This window comes from Rutidosis leptorrhynchoides, chromosome 3, assembly GCF_046630445.1.
Source record: "Rutidosis leptorrhynchoides isolate AG116_Rl617_1_P2 chromosome 3, CSIRO_AGI_Rlap_v1, whole genome shotgun sequence".
Lineage (NCBI taxonomy): Eukaryota > Viridiplantae > Streptophyta > Magnoliopsida > Asterales > Asteraceae > Rutidosis > Rutidosis leptorrhynchoides.
In genome coordinates this window covers 531,767,263-531,789,056 of record NC_092335.1, presented here as the reverse complement: position 1 = coordinate 531,789,056, position 21,794 = coordinate 531,767,263, and the positions used below count along the sequence as shown (strand labels likewise).

Sequence of the window (21,794 nt, the reverse complement as noted above, 5' to 3'; positions counted from 1 at the left end):
AGTAATGCCTCATATTCTGCTTCATTGTTTGAAGCATAAAAATAGAATTTCAATGCATAAGTATACTCTTCACCGTCTGGACTTGTTAAAACTAACCCTGCACCTGTTCCCTCTTCACTGGATGCCCCATCAGTGTGCAACTCCCACTCATGCTGTGATGGTGCCATTTTGTTGTCATACTCTACTTTTTCATTTGTCTCCAAGAGGAAATCTGCCAAAATTTGTCCTTTAACTACATTTCATGGAGCAAAATTGATCTCATACTCCCCCAACTCGATGGCCCATTTTGCTAAACGGCCAGATGATTCTGGACGTCGGAGTATTTGCTTCAGCGGTTGATCTGTTAACACTAAGATGGGATGACCTTGAAAATATCTTCGTAAACGTCGTGCAGTATGCACAAGGGCATAAACCATACGGTGAAGTGGTGGATAATTTGTTTCACTAAGCTGCAACACCTTGCTAACAAAATATATAGGTATTTGCACGCCGTTCCGTTCTGCGATTAGGACAGAACTTATTGCTTCCTTTGAGACAGCTAAGTATAAAATTAGGGTTTCCCCCTCTTTTGGTGCTGTTAATGTAGGTAATGTTTTTAACAATTGCTTGATCTCTTGGAATGCATTTTTGGCTTCCGCCGTCCACACAAAATCTTTTTTATTTAAACAGCCCTTTAACACCTTCATGAATGGAAGTGACTTTTCAGCTGCTCTGGACAAGAACCTTGTTAATGCTGCTAGACATCCATGTAACCGTTGAACGTCCTTTTTGCTAGTTGGTGACTTCATATCTTCAATTGCTTGAATTTTCTTAGGATTAGCCTTAATTCCACGTTCTGTGACAATATGACCTAAGAATTTTCCCTCTTCCACACCAAACGTGCACTTCTTGGGATTTAATTTCATGTTAATTTTTCGCAGAGATGCAAAAGTTTCCTGTATATCTCGTAACATCTTTTCTTCAGTATGACTTTTGATGACAATGTCATCAACATAAGCTTCTAAGTTTCGCCCAATTTGATCCTTAAATGCCATATCAATAAGTCGTTGATATGTTGCTCCTGCATTCTTCAAACCAAAAGGCATTTTCATGTAATAGAATATGCCCTCCGTCGTGTGAAAAGCCGTTTTGTCTTCATCTTTTAAAGCCATTGGGATTTGATGATATCCCTTAGCAGCATCTAGGAAACATTTGAATCGATATCATGCCAATGATTCAACCTTCCAATCAATTTCAGGTAAAGGATAATTGTCCTTTGGACATGCTTTATTGATATCCGTGAAATCCACACACATCCGCCATGAGTTGTACGGCTTCCTAACCATGACCGGATTGGCTACCCATGTTTGATATTTGACCTCTCGCAAGATCCCAGCATCCACCAATCTTCGTACCTCATCACGGAGGAATTTGCTTCTTTCTGGCGCCATGCCACGCTTTTTCTGACAAACAGGATGTATGTTGGGATTCACGTTTAGCCTATGCTCTGCAATTTCCCTTGAAACACCGGTCATATCAGATGGCTGCCAAGCAAAAACGTCTAGATTTGTTGTCAAAATATTGTATAATTTTTCTTTACATTCGGCGGACAACGTGTGCCCAATTATGATTTTCTGATCTGGAAATTTAAGATTTGGTGAAATTGACCCATCATCGTGTATGATTGGCTTAATTACTGCCTTTGTTACTTGGGAACACTCAATTGACTTCTGCCGTTCTGCATATAACGTTGCTACTCCGCCTGGCGTTGGAAACTTCATCATACCATGTACAGTTGACGTTACAGCTCCAAACGTCATTAAAGCAGTTCTTCCCAAAATTATGTTGTACTGTGAATTTGCTTTAACCACCAAGAACTCAATGTTGGCTGTGTGTCTTAGGGGTGGCTTGCCCAAGGTTACTTCAAGCAAAATACTTCCTTCAGACCAGGACGGCTCACTTGTAAAACTTGCCAACGGCACATATGTTTCCTTCATTTTTTCTTGAACATCTTTGGGTAGCTGTATGAAGCAATGTTCATACATAATGTCTGCTCCAGCTCCTGTGTCAGTGTAAATGTTGCGTATTAAGCAATTAGTAACTCGCGCTTCTATAACTACTGGACCATCAGATGGATTTGTGTTACACATAGAAGGAAATGATATTAATTGCTCTTGCCAATCTTCTAATACTTCTGCCTTCCTCCGTTGTCCAGCTTTCCATGGATGTATCATGCCCACTTCTATGGGTATGAATTCGTTATCTTCGCCGTCTTTATCAGTGTTGGTGAGATGATTCGTCTTAATCATGGATGGCGCCATTGTTAACACCTATTTCCTTATGATGTAAGGCTTAGTATGTCAACAAGATACTAGAAGTAATCTAGCTTTAGGAGGGCGGAGTGTTGCCGATTGATTTTTACCCTCGGGAAATAATCCCTGCAGACCCGGTTCACAAGTGTAGAAACTTGTGGGGTGGCTTAATCAATCTGTCGTCCGTAGAGTGTAAAAGTGCTAGCCGGATGACTTCTAGTGAGAGAAAGTAGAGAGAGAAAGAGAAGTGAAGTCTCAGCTCTCAAAGTTGTCAGAATGTCTGAACTGTGTGAAATGACGACCCAAGGGGTCTATTTATAGTGTCAGATCCACCAGATTGTTTGGGGACACGTGTCAGATGATGATACGTTCTGTTATTCGTGATCCGAAATTTATGCTGAAAGTGCCGTTCTCCGGCGAGGGCTTTCACACTAGGCGGCCTTCAGGACTTACGCATGATGGAGCAGCCTGCACAACGGAGAACGCTGGAAGGTTAACTCCGCAAAACTGTTGTTTCCAGCCTTCCTGATGCTACTTTTATGCAACCATTATGCCTTTTATGCTTGTATTCGATAGGATACACCATTAACACTGCTCTTCTCACCGGCGTTGTTGGTACCATTGGGTACCTAGATCCAGTGTATCTGGATATGGGTATCTTAACGAAAGAATCGGACATATACTCTTTCGGCGTGGTCTTAATGGAAGTATTGAGTGGGAAATTATGTTTTCAAAAAAACATCAACGGTACGTATTCAACTTTGGTGCAGACGTGGAAAAAGATTTGCAAAACGGGGCGTTTAGATGAGATTGTGTTTCAAGATGTTATACAACCTTTGCATCCGGATTCTTTGGAAACATTTTCAAGAATTGCCTTGAAGTGTTTAGACAAGTGCCGTGAAAACAGGCCATTGATGTATCACGTTGTTAAAGAACTCGAGGCCACACTTGAACTTCAGGAGCCTCATGATCTCAAACTGCCAAAAGAGTATGAAGACATCAAATACGAATCCATACAAGACTCTGAAAAGCCTCGCTTCCAAAACACGGTAATTAGCTACTTCATGATTATTTATTTATCTTTTAATATACCTGGACCACCAATAATGGTAGTATATATTGACCCTATATGGAGGTTTTACCGGATTCGTTCACGGATGGATGTGTTCCGGGTACCGTCGATCGGGTTCGGGTTTCCGCCCAAACGTGTGTGTTACGTGCAAATGATGAGGGTTGTTGAAATAAATGATCCACTGATGCAAAAAAATCGCCGTTCAAAAAAAAATAAAAAAAAAAAATATATATATATATATATATATATATATATATATATATATATATATATATATATATATATATATATATATATATATATAGGGGCAGGATCAATGGGGAAGTAACCAATCGGGGGGAAGAAAAAAAAAATATTTCGTTTTTTTTTTTGAAATTTTTTTTTCCGGCATCAAGATCACACGAAAATATGAACATTTAGAAGAGACACCTCGTGATGAATGTTATTATTTAGGCGGGAAAACGATCGACAAAAATAACATTCAATATAATATTGTTCGTGAAGAATATGAACGTTTTTTTTTTCATGTTTTGTGAAGTAAAATTTAGCCCGATTTAGAGTTTAGGGTTTAGGGTTTAGGGTTTAGGGTTTGGTGTTTTGGGTTTATTCCATAAACCCAAACCACCAAACCCTAAACCCTAAACTCTAAACCGTTCGTGTTAAAAACTAAATCTAAATCCTAAATCTAAACCCTAAATCTAAACCCTAAATTTATAAACCCTAATATCTAAACCCTATAAACCCTAATATCTAAACCCTAATATCTAAACCCCAATAGCTAAAACCTCAAAATACGCTTGAAAAACACGATAATTGTTATATATTACTTCTTCGAGCGTTTTTCCGCCAAAATAAAAACATTTATCAAAAAGTGTCTCTACTAAATGTTCATATTTTCATCTCATCTATAATGTTCGTGAACAAAGTTTTTTCAAAAAACGAAAAAAAAAAAGTTTTTGCTTCCCCCCGCTTCCCCCGAATGATTACTTCCCTCTTGATCCTACCACTATATATATATATATATATATATATATATATATATATTTATATATATATATGTTATAATTCAGTAGGCTTATAACTACCTTTAATGGTTATAAGAACAAAGAGAGAAAAAGAGAGAAGAAGAAGAAATATTGATATTGATATTTCAAGAGAAATGGTGCACCTTAAATGACTACCATACATGTCTATTTATAGCATAAAATATTACTATGCAAGAAATATAATAATAATAAAATTAACATCCAATCTAGATATTTTATTACACTCCCCCTTGGATGACAATTTTATTAGAGAATAACTAGTACTGCCTCGTTAAAAACCTTGCTAAAGAAAACCCATTGGGATAAAACTTTAGCTAAGGGAAAAAGAGTGCAGCATAGAGTTGACTCCCCCTCAAGTAGGCAACGTCTGAGTTGTTACATCTTCTGAACATGCCTCATGTCAATATTATGAACGTGTGTTCTGAAAATAGCGGTTGGCAGTGCTTTGGTATAAAGATCAGCAGAGTTGTTGATTGAACGTATCTCATTTTAATCTGGTTGTCTTTTACGAGATCTTGAGTATATGAGAAGAATCTGAGGTTTTCATCTGAAACTGTATCATCTAAATCTTTTATGTACAAGTTTAGCCCCTGTGATTTGTCTACAGTCTCCTTCATGGTTTGCTCAAACCCTTGTTTCAATTCCTATTCCCTTGTAGTCTTTTCTGAGCCTTACCAACATACCATTCTTTTCCATCAAACTTATGACCGTTAAGACCGTCTATGGCTTTGGCGCCTCGTCAGTATTTATATTTTGTTCAGTCACTTTTGATACTCTTCTTTCATTTGTATTATGCAAGCTGCATTATCTTCATATATAGTTGTTGGTGAAGATAGTTGTTAGTCTTTTATAGCGTTCTAGTCCACAAGAATCAATAATGATTTGTGTCATTGATCTCTTCCAAACACATTTTCGAGTAGTTTCATATAATGCAATCACTTCGTCATGATTTGATGATGTTGCAACAAGTGTTTGTTTTAAGAACACCATGATTTTGTGGTACCTCCATTTAGGAATACATATCGAGTTTGAGATTTATCTTTATGAGGATTTGATGAATGACCTGCATATACATAATCAACCAAATCTTGTTTTGAAACGTTAGAATAAAATAATTTTAAATCAGCAGTTTCTCAAGGGTATCAAAATATGTGTTTGTCCCATTCCAATGTCTTTTTGTAAGGGCTGAGTTGAACCTTGTCAACAAAATAACTGCAAAAGAAATGTCAGGTCTTGTATAATTTGTAAGATACATAACAGTCCCAATTGTACTAATATATGGAACTTCTGATCCGTTAATATCTTCATGATCTTCACGGGGATGAAATGGATCAGTGTCAATATTGAGTGATCTAACAACCAATTGGTTTTATCTTAAAAAAAAATGTTTTAAAATCTTTTCAGTATAAGTTGTTTGATGTACAAGTAGACCATTAGGCATATGCTCAATTTTCAATCCAAGGTAATACTTGGTTTTTTCAAGATTTTTTATTTCAAAATAATTCTTTAGAAGTTGAATGATTTCATAGATTTCTTTATTTGTTCATATGATGTTAAGAACATTGACATAAACAACTACGATCACATATCCGAACATTGTTTTTATAAAACATACGTGCAAAATAAGTTTATATGTATACCCTTTTTTTTTATCAAGTAGTCATTTAATCGGTAATACCACATACGTCCCATTTGTATAAACCCATTTAGAAATCTTTGTGATTTAATGGAATATATTCCCTTGGGTTTTACATTAGATGCTTATGATACCTTAACCCTTTAGGTATATTCATATATATCACTATTAAGTGATCCATACAGATAAGTAGTAACAACATTCATGAGATGCATTTAAATAACTACCAGGTTGATTAAGTATCTAATAAGTAATTGTATCCATTACAGGAGGATAATTTTTCCTCCTAATTCATTTCTGGTCTTTGTGGGAAATATTGAGTTACAAGTCTAGTTTTGCCTTGTAACTTCATTTGCACATTTCTTTTCGGATAAAAATTCATTTGTATCCCATACGTTTCACATCTTTAAAAGTGATAACGATTGATCCGAAAACTTTTCTTTTATCGAGCGATTCTAATTCAGCTCTTATTGCTTCTTTCCATTGAGCTCAATCATGTCCATTTTGTATATTCAATGACAGATTTTAGTTCCAGATCATCATCTTTATTCATGATGTCATTGTAACATTATATGAAAATATCTCATAGAGATTTTAGTTTCATTTCGGTTCCATAATATTGCATAATTTATCGCAATTTTAGTATTTACATTTATCAATATCCTCTGCAGAAGGAATATTGATTTGTGGTTCTTCTTGAACACTTTCTCTTACCTCATTATCAGCTGATTTTCTTTTTCGAGGATTTTTATCTTCGGAACCAATTGATCTTCCACGTTTGATGCGTGGCAAAGACTCAACAGTGACATTATTTCCAGCTTTTGGAATTTCAGTTCGAGCTGGAGCATTTATCGCTGGTATATATGATTTAGTCACTTTTTTATATGCATAAAGTAATTAATTTGCAAGTTCTTGCATATGCATTATTTTTGAACTTTCGTTTCACATTCTTTTGTGCGAGTTCAATATACCTTAATTGATGTTCACATCATGAAGCATCATTTTATTTTTTATTTTTATTTCTTCCCCTAATCTAGGGAACAATGTTTTATTAAAATGACAATCAGCAAAACGTGCTGTAAAAACATCACCCATCATGGGTTCAATATATCTTATGATTGAAGATGTTTTATATCCAAAATATATTATCATCTTTCTTTGAAGAACCATTTTATTGTTTTGTGGTGATACAATTGGAACATACACTGCACAACCAATGTTCTAAGGTGGAAAATATTTGGCTCTTGGCCAAAATCAAGTATTAAGTGAAAATATTTATGACTTCCACATGGTATAATGCGAATAAATGTCGCAGCATGTAAATTTACATGTCCACATATAAATATTGAGAGATTTGTACTCATTATCAATTGTCTAGTTATTAGCTGCAAGCGTTTATCTATTGATTCAGCTAAACCAATTTTGTGTATGCACATGAGCAACTGGATGTTCAACAACAATCCCTGTAGATATATAATGATCATTAAATGCTTGAGATGTTAACTCACCAGCATTATCAAGTCTCATCCTTTTAATGGTGTAATCAGAATAATGTGTTCTCAATTTAATAATTTGTGCAAGAAACTTTGCAAATGCCATATTACGGCTTGATAACATACAAATATGAGACCATCCGCTAGATGCGTCTATTAGAACCATGAAATATCAAAATGGTTCACATGATGGATGAATTGGTTCATATATCTTACCTTGAATTCTTTCAAGAAACATTTGTGATTCTTTTTCACAATATACTTTTCATTAATCACCATATGTGCTTTCCATTAATCACCGTATGTGTTTTTTTTTTTATAAATCACCATATGTGTTTTTTTTTTTTATCATATATCCTTTTCACCATATACGCTTTTAATCATATGCGCTGCGTTTTTCACCATATGCGCTTTTAATCATATGCGATTTTCATCATATGCGTTGTGCTTTTCATCATATTCGCTTTTTATCATATGCGCTTATCATATGCGATGCGCTTTTTATCATATGCGCTTTTTTATGTGAATAGTAAATTAATTAATTTCGTTTTACTATTCATATGAATTAATTTAGATTTACTATTTTGTTAATTGAGTAATATATATATATACATCATATACTTGTGACTCCGAAGGCTCAAATGAATTTGACCATATAGTTATACGTTCTACCTTGCACATTAATTTTCAGTAGAAGCTTTAGATGCATATTATTTTCAGTAGAAGCTTTAGATGCACTTTTTTTTTTAATCACCAAATACCACAAACACTTTGTTTGCGTTTGTTCATAGTCATCAATGAAAACCATTTTCTTTAATTTTATTTTATACAATAAAATTAACGCATCATTATTCTTTTCAAAAACAATAATCTATTGTTATTGTTCACTTGTGCCATGTTTAACAACAAAAGTCAACAACCTCTGTCTTGTTTGTTGTGGCAACCAAAAACAACCTTTGCTTTTGTTACCGAGAATCCAAGACCAAAAAACAATTAATTTTTAATTAATCTTTTATCAAAACCATAAATGATTTTATTGATCTACGTTGATATGGCCATAAAGAATTGACGGCTGACCTACTTTTGTAAGTGTATTTCGGCTATCATCCTGAAAACGCACAACGACCTTTTTTTTTATGAACTATTTGTTTCATATCTAGCTTAGGCAATTATTGTGAACATTTGGTCCCTATAAGAGCATTTATTTTTAAGTTTAAGCAAATAATGCACAATTAACAATTATCAGATTAATAACTAGATTGTAACTTGATTTATAAGTCAATCATATTTGAATTTTTAAGCTTGGATACAATTGAAATGTCACAATTTTTACATTATTGAACCTTTCTTATTTATAATTTAATAAATAAATTAGACAGTATTAAGTTTCAAGAAATAGTTCTGTTAATCAAGATGTTGATGTGTTGAATAATTAGCTTTGTCATTTGTTGATCATTTGCCTACCCTCTTGGTGTCTAATCCTAATTTTTTTAATTATTATATACGCGTGACACAAAAGTAGGCTAAATGTATGCAAATAATTAGTCCGTGATAATATGAAAAAACATCTTTTTAGCTACTTAAAAAGCCAAATCAATGAGCATGTCTTATTTGACATGATCTCGTTTATTTTGATTTACAGTTGGTGTGAATTTTGAATTCGAATTAAGTTCGACATCATGTTTGATGATGCACAGGAATTCAACAATAATATAAGTACAACCTACTCTTGGATCTATATGTATGGTAATCTACTCATAAGTCATGGTAATGGAATCTTGTTTGTTAAGATGTGAGGTTACCTAACCTGAAACAACTTATATGTGTTTTATTTATGCTATAATAAAGAATATTATGTATATTTATTTATATTTTGTTATAAAAGTTAAATGGATTTTTTTTAAGAGACATTCAATTGAACCCTTGTTCGTTGAAACAATTTGACTATATTTTTACTCCCCATTATTAAACGGGCCATTTTGATGCACACTCTTAAAAAAATAATTTGTTTTTTTAAGTTTTATTATTCAACCTCCTTTTTTCAACGGTCACGTTTTTAACAAAACATTTGACAAGTTTGGAAAAAAGTTTTTTATTGATTATCATCAAAAGTTTTCTATTGTCACTCTACTGGATGGAATTATGGCATACAACCAAAATTGCAACCCAACACTACATAAGAACAAAAAGGTTGTTTTTAATTAACATATGTATATGTGTTAAACTCGGAATAATAATAACTTATTTTAGAAAATTAACATAAGACATGTTGAAACATTTTTGTCACATTTAGCTCATCAAGTCTAATACTTATCATTGATAGATTTTATCACGTCTAGGAGATGTTTACTTTTTTCTTGTATTAAGTCCTACTTTCATTTACCTTTGTTTGGAAAAAAGTTTCTTTTTTACTTTGCTTTCCCCCTTTCTGTAAAACTCATTTAAACACTTTCTTTGTTTTTTTTTTTTTTTTAAAAAAACTTCCTTTTTTTTATGTTACCCGTAAATTATAAATATATAAAAAAAACTTTTTGTTTAAATTTTTTTTCTAGTTTTTAAAAGGCCACTTGACCAATTTTTTAATTCTTTCACAATACCTGATATCGTGATCGTGACCTTTCACCAAAACAAGAGATATTCTTGATAAACTAAACACGGACTCGTGTTTGAAATTGTCGGCCACAAAAAAATTCATTTGATAAAAGTATATATATATTTTTAGTTATAGAAGGAGACCACTTCATTTTCAATACTTCATTTTTGACAAAAAACTATTCCATTTTACCATCCCTTTTTTTTTTTTACTTTAACTTTTAAGATATACTTTTAATAAAAATACAAACTACTTTTTCTTATTTTAACTTTTAAGATTTACTTTTAATAAAAATACAAACTACTTTTTGTATTTTAACTTTTAAGATTTACTTTTAATAAAAGTACAAACTACTTTTTCTTATTTTAACTTTTAAGATTTACTTTTAATAAAAATACAAACTATTTTTTTATTTTAACTTTTAAAATTATAAATTTAAGAATAAACATTAGTATGCATGAAATAAATAATGATTAATTGCATAAGTAATCATAAATGTTAGATAACATATAAAGACCCCGTCGTATTCGTATTGATCGGAATTAATCTCGACCCATGGTACCGTGTTGTCAAATGACGTGTTGCGTACATAAAGTACCGTGTTGTCAAATGACATGTTGCGTACAATCATGAGGTCTTATTAACATAAATATAAATGTTAGTGAAGTTAATAAGAGTTAGATTACAGAAAATATAATTCAGGCGGTATAACCGACCATATATAACTTAGATAACATAAATATAAATGTTAGTGAAGTTAGTAAAAGTTAGATTACAGAAATATAATTCAGGTGGTATAACCGACCATATATAACTTAAATAACATAAATATAAATGTTAGTAGTCCAAAATTTGATATATTCGAGTCTGAAAATTATTAATAATTTCATACCTTGATTAGTGATTCGTGATCGTTTGAGATATCTTTTAATTACACTAAGCTTTTCGTGCTGATAACGTGTTATAATTCAGTAGGCTTATAACTACCTTTAATGGTTATAAGAACAAAGAGAGAAAAAGAGAGAAGAAGAAGAAATATTGATATTGATATTTCAAGAGAAATGGTGCACCTTAAATGACTACCATATGTAACATCCCGCATTTTTCCGTTAAATTATTTTAACGCCCGTCTTTTTCTTTTTAAATAATACCCTTCGTATCTAGATTCGTATCCTTTGTTATGTAACGTTTTAAATATTCTCGTTATCGGATTTCAATATCTCCCGTACTCCCGTGTAACTTAAAATAAATCGTTTGGTTATATCCCGCACCCGATTTGAACTCGAAGGACTAAAGTCGCCAAAGGGTCAAACTAGTGACTAGGTCAACTAGTCAACCCTTCTCCTCCATCCATTCATTTCACCTCCTTCTTCCTTTTTGATACTTTCAAACTCTCTCAACATTCAAACCTTAAATCATCATCCAAATCCGTTCAAGCGAGCTTCAATCCAAACAAACTACATATTCTTGATCCTCTCATCATCCTCTTCGATTTGATGCTAACCACTTCGATTTTGGGTAACATTTCTTAAACACTAGATTTCTTTAAATTCGTGTTCTTGACTTAAAAGTATGTTAATTGGTGTCTATGGCTCATTGTGATGTCGTGTATGTAATTTGTATGCTCGATTTGTTGTTTTTGGGAGTAACTAGTTCATTATGAAAATTGCTTGCTAAATCCTTGATTTTGGATGATCAAATGTTGTTAGATTGTTAAAGTGCATGTTTTAAAAGTGTTACTAGTATCTTTAGCTTCGTTTTGATGTATAGGTTGATTAAGGAAACATCAAACTCATGACTATTGATTTTTGTGAATTTTCGTTAGAGTTTGATAGACTTTAAATGAACTTTTGTTGATTTGAATGCCATGAAATGTTGTTAGTAAGTGTTTAGTTGTATTACATGTTTCATTACCTTCAAAACGGCATATCATATGTATAAATTGGATTCCCGAAACTTGAATTGCAATTGATGAACTTGAAACCTTGTTTTGGAACGTTTAACGAACTTTCGACGAGATTTTTGTTGTCTAAAATGATAAATTTGATTTAGGAAATGTATCTAGTTGTGTTCCTTGTCGAAAGAGCTTTCCGGTGATATAAAATACATGTCTTGATTGTTTGCGGATCATAAACTGGGATTGATTGAAGTTTGGCTCGTGCCTTGTGTTTTCTGCAAACAGGACCTGTAAGCCTTTTGGGACGCCGTCCCAACCTCCTAGACGCCGTCCCACCCTTCATATTGGGACGCCGTCCTAACAATTGGGACGCCGTCCCACTCTTCATATCAGGACACCGTCCTGATTTTTGGGACACCGTCCTGATACACTAAAATGGGCTGTTTGCTTTGATCTTTTGACGTAAAATGTTTGCTATGCTACGGACCTCCGATTAACATGAAATTTGGCCAACATGCTCATATATGATTATATAACTTAGAAAAATTTTCGGATACCCAACCCGACCCCATTGACTTTTTCGTTGACTTTGACCCGACCAAGTTTGACTTTTTGTCAAACTTAACCAAATACTTATGCAACCTTTCTAACATGATTATTTACTTGTAACTTGCATGAAACTTGACTAGTTGATTCACATGTTAATATAATCGAGTCGTAACGAGCCATAGGACTAATTGAACATCTTTGACCGTTTGTGCTTACCGATATTGATATAACCTATATGTTTAGGTCAAGACTAGCTTTGTCTTTGCACGCGTTTACTTGTTGAAGTACTTTATTAACTCTCGCGCTCAAGGTGAGATCATAGTCCCACCTTTTCAACAACTTTTATACTTTTAAATCGTGGGCTGAGAAAACATATACTTTGTTACATCTTGTACTACTTACTTTTATGTTTTGAACACAAGTGTGAAAACAAACATTCCACGTGCGAGTTAGAACAAAAATGCCTCAATTCGATTATCATTAGTTACACTTGCAGGGTGTAAGCGAAAACTTATATTGTGTGGCCATACGGGTTTAACAAACCCTCATTCGGACGGTTCGCTACCGTTATGCGGATGAAATATATTTTTGTGTTTTAGTGTGGGTTCTAGCACTGTGTGATGGGGTAACGTTGGTTAAGTTTTGATAATTGAGTGCTCGCGTATAACAACACTTTTGGAATGCAAATGATTTGGATAATCTACGTTATGGAAATACAAAATCTTGTGGTTCAAAAACAACGTTTAATACTTACTAAACCTATGATTTCACCAACGTTTTCGTTGACAGATTCTTCTATGTTTTCTCAGGTTTTGAATGCTTAGTGATACATGCTTCCGCACTCTTTTGATACTTGCTTGGATGTCGAGTATACATGCATTTTGGAGCATCTTTTGAACTTATTTAAACTGTGTCGCATAGTTTTCATTTGTACTTATAACGTTGTAACTTAACTTGTGGTCAATTATCTTTGTAAACTTTGAAACAATCTTTACACTTGAATGGATGCGACATATTTTGGGTCAAACGTCTGTTTTAAAGACTTATGACCAGGTAATGGGACCTACGTAGTCGACGCCGTCACTTGACGATTTTTCGGGGTCGCTACAAGTGGTATCAGAGCCTTGGTTGTAGGGATTTAGAGTTCATTTGTGTCTACCCCGAGTCATAGGGTACATAGGTGAATCTAGACTACAACCGGCATATAGACTGAAGTAGGAATTACTTGACTATTTGTGCATCTATACTCGAACTCTTCTATCATATCTAACTCGTATTCGATCTTGATCTTACGTTGATAAATTTTGTTGACGCGCCACCTTGACTTTATGAGGTAATGTTAAATGCACATGAGAATCAGGGTAATATAATTTCTGGGATTATATTACGGTGATTCATATGGACATTCCGACATTATGACATAAAGAATTTAAGGCGAGTCAAGGAAAATTTTCTCTACATCATCATTCCCTATCATGATTAGTATTATTGAGAATACTAATCAACGATATTCTTGTGTCTTGAAGGAACAATGCCTCCCCGTCGCGGGCCACGTAATGAAACTTCCGAACAAGCTTTTCAACGCATGATAGCCACCGCCATAGGTGCGGCTATGGCTAGTATCTCCTCCGACATCAATAACAACCACAACCACAACAACCATGGAGCCGGTAATTCAAACGAGGGTTGCTCCTACAAAACTTTCATGGGGTGCAAACCTCACACCTTCGATGGGACCGGAGGACCGGTTGTGCTCACCCGATGGTTTGAGCAAACAGAAGCCGTTTTTAGCATAAGCGGTTGTCGGGACCAAGACAAAGTCAAATATTCCACCCACACTTTTGCCGGTATCGCCCTCACATGGTGGAATACGTATGTGCTGTCGGTGGGTATCGATGAAGCTCACACTCTCTCATGGGCCGACTTAAAGAAAAAGATGATCACCGAATACTTCCCACGCGAAGAGACCCGTAAGCTCGAACACGAACTAAGAACTTTAAAAGCGGTCGGGAATGACCTAAAGGCATATAATCAACGATTTTCTGAGCTATCCTTGATGTGCCCAAACCTCGTGACCCCCGAACCTCTAAGGGTTGAACTTTACATGGATGGTCTTCCCAAGAGCATCAAACAAGGAGTAATGTCATCCAAAGCCAGTAATCACCAAGAGGCCCTGAATATGGCCCGTCAATTGATCGAAATGGTAGACGAGATTGAAGTGCCGACACCTAAAGCCGAGGATGAGTCGGGTGACAACAAAAGAAAATGGGAAGCCCCCCAATCGAGCAACTACAACAACAACTTTGCCAAGGAACCTCTCACCCCCGTCGGCAAGAAAAGTTATGCCGGGACACGACCTTTTTGCAACAAATGCCACAAGCATCATTTTGGTGAATGTGGCAAGCTAATTTGCCATCGGTGCCAAGGTAGTGGTCATATTGCCAAGTATTGTGGAAGTACCGCCCCCGTCACTCAAAAGGGGCCCGACGCACCAAAGCCGAGTATTTGCTACAAATGTGGCCAATCGGGTCATTTTAGGAATGAATGCCCAAAGAATAAAGCAAAAACCAACGCGCGCCGTTGAACTTACAACATCGACACCTAGGATGCCCGAGACGATGATGGACTAGTCACGGGTACGTTTCTTCACAACAAACCGTATATTTCATACTTATTCGATTCGAGTACCGTTAGACGTTTTATAACCAAGGATTTGACTCGTGCTCTTTATATTCCACCTCTTTCCCCCAGATACTACTTAGACGATTTAAGTGACCGACGGAAAATATTGTGTGCCTATAAATTTTATCAGAGGATATGCGTTAAGAAATTGGACTCGACACCTATAGAACTAAGGAACTCAAAACCTATTCATTAAGGAGAAATTGTTGCCCTACATTTATGTATAGATTATTGTGAACTAAGTAACTTTCGGTTGGAAACCAATACTCTCTTCCTCGTATCCATTACCTCATGATTATTTGCGTGGATCCCGTGTATTCCAAATCGACCTCCGTTCTGGTTATCATCAATTGGGGGTTAAGGGAGACGATGTCTCCTAAGCCATTTTCCGAGCTCGCAACGTTAGTTGTAAATCCCTCTTAGTACCGTTTGATTTATTTAGGACTCCGTCCGTATTCATGAACCTCCTAAACCACGTATGCAACTTATCTAGACAAATCTGTTATCATATTTATAGATGACATCTTAACTTATTCAAGTAAAGAAGGCAAACGAACAACATCATCATCTTATGCTCGAACTTTGAGAAAAGAGCAACTCTATACCAAATTCTCCGAGTGAGAATTTCTGTTAAACGAAGTCAAATTTTCTAGACCATGATGTTAATGGTCAAGGCATTACAATCAATCTCGAAATCAAGCCACACGTAATCATGAAACTCTCTCAACTCAGACTTGTATTCGTAAAATCTTAGATCTCGCCTGTTATCACCGAAGATTCATTTCTGACTTTTCTCGTGTTACCCGACTTTTAAACTCGTTAACTCACTAAGGGAAAACTTTAAACCTCTCCGTGTTCGAACCTTGAGCGTGATTCTTCACACCAACATTTCTAGTTAAAATCGTATAGCAACAGATGGAACTCAAACATGGAAATATTTCTACATGAACGCCGAAAGGCATACTCTCTCGACTCAAAATTTACGTAACTAAAATTCGTTATTTTGCACGAAGAATTCGAATACTAAACTGTAGATCCGATCAACTTTCTCGTCATCACGTACCACACACATACCTCTGTTATTTCACCGTTACTGTCTGATATTACTGGAATTTAAGATAACACACAATCCAACGATACTTCACTCTTCTTTGACTTAACGTCCTTGTGTTTCTGATAATCGGCCAACTATTATTCAACCCCGAACTATACAATTACGTGTACTATCTTGTTTCTCTTCCAGACTTCAATTTTCGACAACTAGAGGCACGTTATGGCAACCTCGAGATGTAAGCTCATCCTATTCTCAGTCCTCATTTCACTCCTATCTTTATCGCTCGCATTTCCGTTTAAGGAAACTCCTTGTAACATTTCTCCATGGATAGAGAAACTCCTCACATTACATTAGTATTCGCCACGAGGGTGAATAGTTCTAACGAACATTTTTTTTTGAACCCTAACTAACTTGTTCAAACATATCTTAAGAGATTCTATTCCAACACGGTGTATCCTTGTCAATTATTCCGTATCGAAATACTCGTTTCACTTCTAGTTTTACAAGAAACCCTGGAGACCCGCTTAGACATGAGTACCACGTACCACCCACAAACCGATGAACCGAGCAAACGAACGATTTACGTCTTGGAAAGACATGTCACAAACTCGTATTGTCACCTTTAGTAGATAACTCGTACAACAGTAGTTACCACTCGTGTGTTCACCCGCACTTTCCGAAACCCTATATGACCGCTAATGTCGTACCCCTGTTCATTTAACCAACGCATGTGGCAAACAAAACACAGAATCTGAACTCAATCAAGAAACAACAATTGAGATCATTCAAGTCCGAGAAGGGCTCGAGACAACCCATAGTCACCAAAAGAGTTATACCAAACTTAGATGAAAACCTCACAAAATCCCTGTAACAGTGTAATATTGAGAACCCGCACCTTGGAAAGGTGTAATCCGTTTCGGGAATCAGGGAAAGTTAAACTCGCGACACGTTAACCCTTTTGAAACCTTGGGGCGTATTGGAACCGCTTCCTACCGTTTGGAACTTCTGACTCAATTAAGTTTCCGCTTACCCTGTGTACCATGTAACAAACTTAGAAACGTGTCCTGCGGAACAGGAACGTGCAATCCTGCTAGATACATCAACTATCGATGACAAACTTCTCTTCATAGGAAAACCAGTTGAAACCAGGGATCGTAAAAACCGAACCTTAATACAACGAAATACCCTAACTATCCAAATTCATGAGAACACTCAAGGACGTGCCTTCACTTATTCATAACATTGACAACGTAAAGTCTCGAGTAAGAGATATCGACTACTACTTCCAACTAAATTTCGGGACGAAATTTCTTTTGAGGTGTGGATAATGTAACATCCCACATTTTTCCGTTAAATTATTTTAACGCCCGTCTTTTTCTTTTTAAATAATACCCTTCGTATCTAGATTCGTATCCTTTGTTATGTAACGTTTTAAATATTCTCGTTATCGGATTTCAATATCTCCCGTACTCCCGTGTAACTTAAAATAAATCGTTTGGTTATATCCCGCACCCGATTTGAACTCGAAGGACTAAAGTTGCCAAAGGGTCAAACTAGTGACTAGGTCAACTAGTCAACCCTTCTCCTCCATCCATTCATTTCACCTCCTTCTTCCTTTTTGATACTTTCAAACTCTCTCAACATTCAAACCTTAAATCATCATCCAAATCCGTTCAAGCGAGCTTCAATCCAAACAAACTACATATTCTTGATCCTCTCATCATCCTCTTCGATTTGATGCTAACCACTTCGATTTTGGGTAACATTTCTTAAACACTAGATTTCTTTAAATTCGTGTTCTTGACTTAAAAGTATGTTAATTGGTGTCTATGGCTCATTGTGATGTCGTGTATGTAATTTGTATGCTCGATTTGTTGTTTTTGGGAGTAACTAGTTCATTATGAAAATTGCTTGCTAAATCCTAGATTTTGGATGATCAAATGTTGTTAGATTGTTAAAGTGCATATTTTAAAAGTGTTACTAGTATCTTTAGCTTCGTTTTGATGTATAGGTTGATTAAGGAAACATCAAACTCATGACTATTGATTTTTGTGAATTTTCGTTAGAGTTTGATAGACTTTAAATGAACTTTTGATGATTTGAATGCCATGAAATGTTGTTAGTAAGTGTTTAGTTGTATTACATGTTTCATTACCTTCAAAACGGCATATCATATGTATAAATTGGATTCCCGAAACTTGAATTGCAATTGATGAACTTGAAACCTTGTTTTGGAACGTTTAACGAACTTTTGACGAGATTTTTGTTGTCTAAAATGATAAATTTGATTTAGGAAATGTATCTAGTTGTGTTCCTTGTCGAAAGAGCTTTCCGGTGATATAAAATACATGTCTTGATTGTTTGCGGATCATAAACTGGGATTGATTGAAGTTTGGCTCGTGCCTTGTGTTTTCTGCAAACAGGACCTGTAAGCCTTTTGGGACGCCGTCCCAACCTCCTAGACGCCGTCCCACCCTTCATATTGGGACGCCGTCCTGACAATTGGGACGCCGTCCCACTCTTCATATCAGGACACCGTCCTGATTTTTGGGACACCGTCCTGATACACTAAAATGGGCTGTTTGCTTTGATCTTTTGACGTAAAATGTTTGCTATGCTACGGACCTCCGATTAACATGAAATTTGGCCAACATGCTCATATATGATTATATAACTTAGAAAAATTGTCGGATACCCAACCCGACCCCGTTGACTTTTCCGTTGACTTTGACCCGACCAAGTTTGACTTTTTGTCAAACTTAACCAAATACTTATGCAACCTTTCTAACATGATTATTTACTTGTAACTTGCATGAAACTTGACTAGTTGATTCACATGTTAATATAATCGAGTCGTAACGAGCCATAGGACTAATTGAACATCTTTGACCGTTTGTGCTTACCGATATTGATATAACCTATATGTTTAGGTCAAGACTAGCTTTGTCTTTGCACGCGTTTACTTGTTGAAGTACTTTATTAACTCTCGCGCTCAAGGTGAGATCATAGTCCCACCTTTTCAACAACTTTTATACTTTTAAATCGTGGGCTGAGAAAACATATACTTTGTTACATCTTGTACTACTTACTTTTATGTTTTGAACACAAGTGTGAAAACAAACATTCCACGTGCGAGTTAGAACAAAAATGCCTCAATTCGATTATCATTAGTTACACTTGCAGGGTGTAAGCGAAAACTTATATTGTGTGGCCATACGGGTTTAACAAACCCTCATTCGGACGGTTCGCTACCGTTATGCGGATGAAATATATTTTTGTGTTTTAGTGTGGGTTCTAGCACTGTGTGATGGGGTAACGTTGGTTAAGTTTTGATAATTGAGTGCTCGCGTATAACAACACTTTTGGAATGCAAATGATTTGGATAATCTACGTTATGGAAATACAAAATCTTGTGGTTCAAAAACAACGTTTAATACTTACTAAACCTATGATTTCACCAACGTTTTCGTTGACAGATTCTTCTATGTTTTCTCAGGTTTTGAATGTTTAGTGATACATGCTTCCGCACTCTTTTGATACTTGCTTGGATGTCGAGTATACATGCATTTTGGAGCATCTTTTGAACTTATTTAAACTGTGTCGCATAGTTTTCATTTGTACTTATAACGTTGTAACTTAACTTGTGGTCAATTATCTTTGTAAACTTTGAAACAATCTTTACACTTGAATGGATGCGACATATTTTGGGTCAAACGTCTGTTTTAAAGACTTATGACCAGGTAATGGGACCTACGTAGTCGACGCCGTCACTTGACGATTTGTCGGGGTCGCTACACCATACATGTCTATTTATAGCATAAAATATTACTATGCAAGAAATATAATAATAATAAAATTAACATCCAATCTAGATATTTTATAACAATATATATATATATATATATATATATATATATATATATATATATATATATATATATATATATATATATATATATACCAGGACCGAATTCCATCCTGATTTGCTTTTCCTTTCTGATTTTTTTTTTTTTTTTATATAAATACAGTACTCGGGTATAAATATTCAAGGGTCATTGACATCATCTTACAAGAGTTTCACATTTGAAGAGATAGAAAGGGCAACAAACGGATTTTCGGATAAAAAACTATTAGGAGAAGGAGTATTAGGGAAAGTCTTCCGTGGCGACATATCTGGAAGTAGGTACGATGGACTAGTTGCGGTGAAGCGATAAAATAAAAGTTACAATTATGAGTTCCAAAAGGAAATCGAAATATTATCTGCGTGCAATCACCCTAACATAATTTCTCTAATTGGAAGTTGTGATGAAGGATCTGAAAAGATTCTCGTATACGACTTCATGAAACACGGTTCAATTTATGATTATCATCTTCTCAGTGATTGACAACTCGCACCTCGATTGAGTGTTGAGCAACGCCTAGAGATATGTCTCGGAGTGGCTAAAGGTGTAAGTTTCCTTCATAATGGGACCCAATATTACGTCATTCTCAGTGACATCAAGCCTGACGGTATTCTATTGGATGCTGATTTGGTTCCAAAGATCTCAAACTTTAGCTTCTCCACAACTTTTGTTGCAGAAACATCAATCTCAGATGTAGTTACATATATTATTAAAGAAAATAGTATTGAAGGTATATATATTTTGTCTAAAAATTTTGATTCATCTATTACTCCAGTTAAAAGTCAAAAATATATCTAAAAAAACAAATTATATTAATTGACAGGTACTCAAGAATATTTAGCTCCTGAATGGTATGAACCAAACCACAAATTAAGTAAAAAGGTTGACGTATATGCTTTTGGTATGGTGTTATTGGAATTTTTATGCGAGAGGCCACGCTGGCACTTCCTTATATCTTGAGAAGATAACTACCAGAGTTTATCCCTGAATATATTGCAATGAATATCACTCCAGGGTGTTCACGAGTATGTGTAAACATCATAAAGGATTGCTTGGACAATAACCCTGATAATCGTCCTACCATTAACCAAGTTGTCGATTACCTTGAATCAGCATTGAAACTGCAAAAACAGGAAAGGCAACATCATGGCTGATTGTTCTGAATCAAACTGAAAAACACTTAATAAGAATTTTATGTATTCATATTAGACATTGTAATTATTTCTGTAGCTTTGTTTCATAAGTTGTAGACAGCCTTAAATAAGCATTGAAACTGCAAAAACAGGAAAGGCAAGCTAATAGTTAGCAGAGTCGAGTACATAGTTTAGGATAACAAGTCTTTGATAAGTCAATTATGTACCTATTCATATTTTATTCATTATTTGAACAAAATCGGATAGCTGGTATCGTTCTGAATCAGGCCCAAATTGCTGTGATTTTTCGTACTCATGTTCTTACCTACATGTAACAAATAAACAGGGAACAACCATAACAAGTACTCCGTATTATGTATTCATGTTAGACATATTGCGTTTATTTCTGTAACTTTAATTTGTTTCATAAATGTAACTATTTCTTC

At 35.1% G+C, this 21,794-nt stretch overlaps 1 protein-coding gene across 1 annotated transcript; it reads left to right on the top strand.

Annotated features, from left to right (window-relative positions):
* The first annotated feature begins 440 nt into the window (after positions 1-440).
* LOC139898383 (probable receptor-like protein kinase At5g24010) lies at positions 441-21,710 on the top strand. Its single transcript, XM_071881111.1, has 3 exons — positions 441-3,340; positions 20,342-20,945; positions 21,039-21,710. The coding sequence occupies exons 1-2, from the start codon at positions 2,831-2,833 to the stop codon at positions 20,525-20,527; spliced, it is 696 nt and encodes a 231-aa protein (XP_071737212.1). The 5' UTR covers positions 441-2,830; the 3' UTR covers positions 20,528-20,945; positions 21,039-21,710.
* Positions 21,711-21,794: the final 84 nt, after the last annotated feature.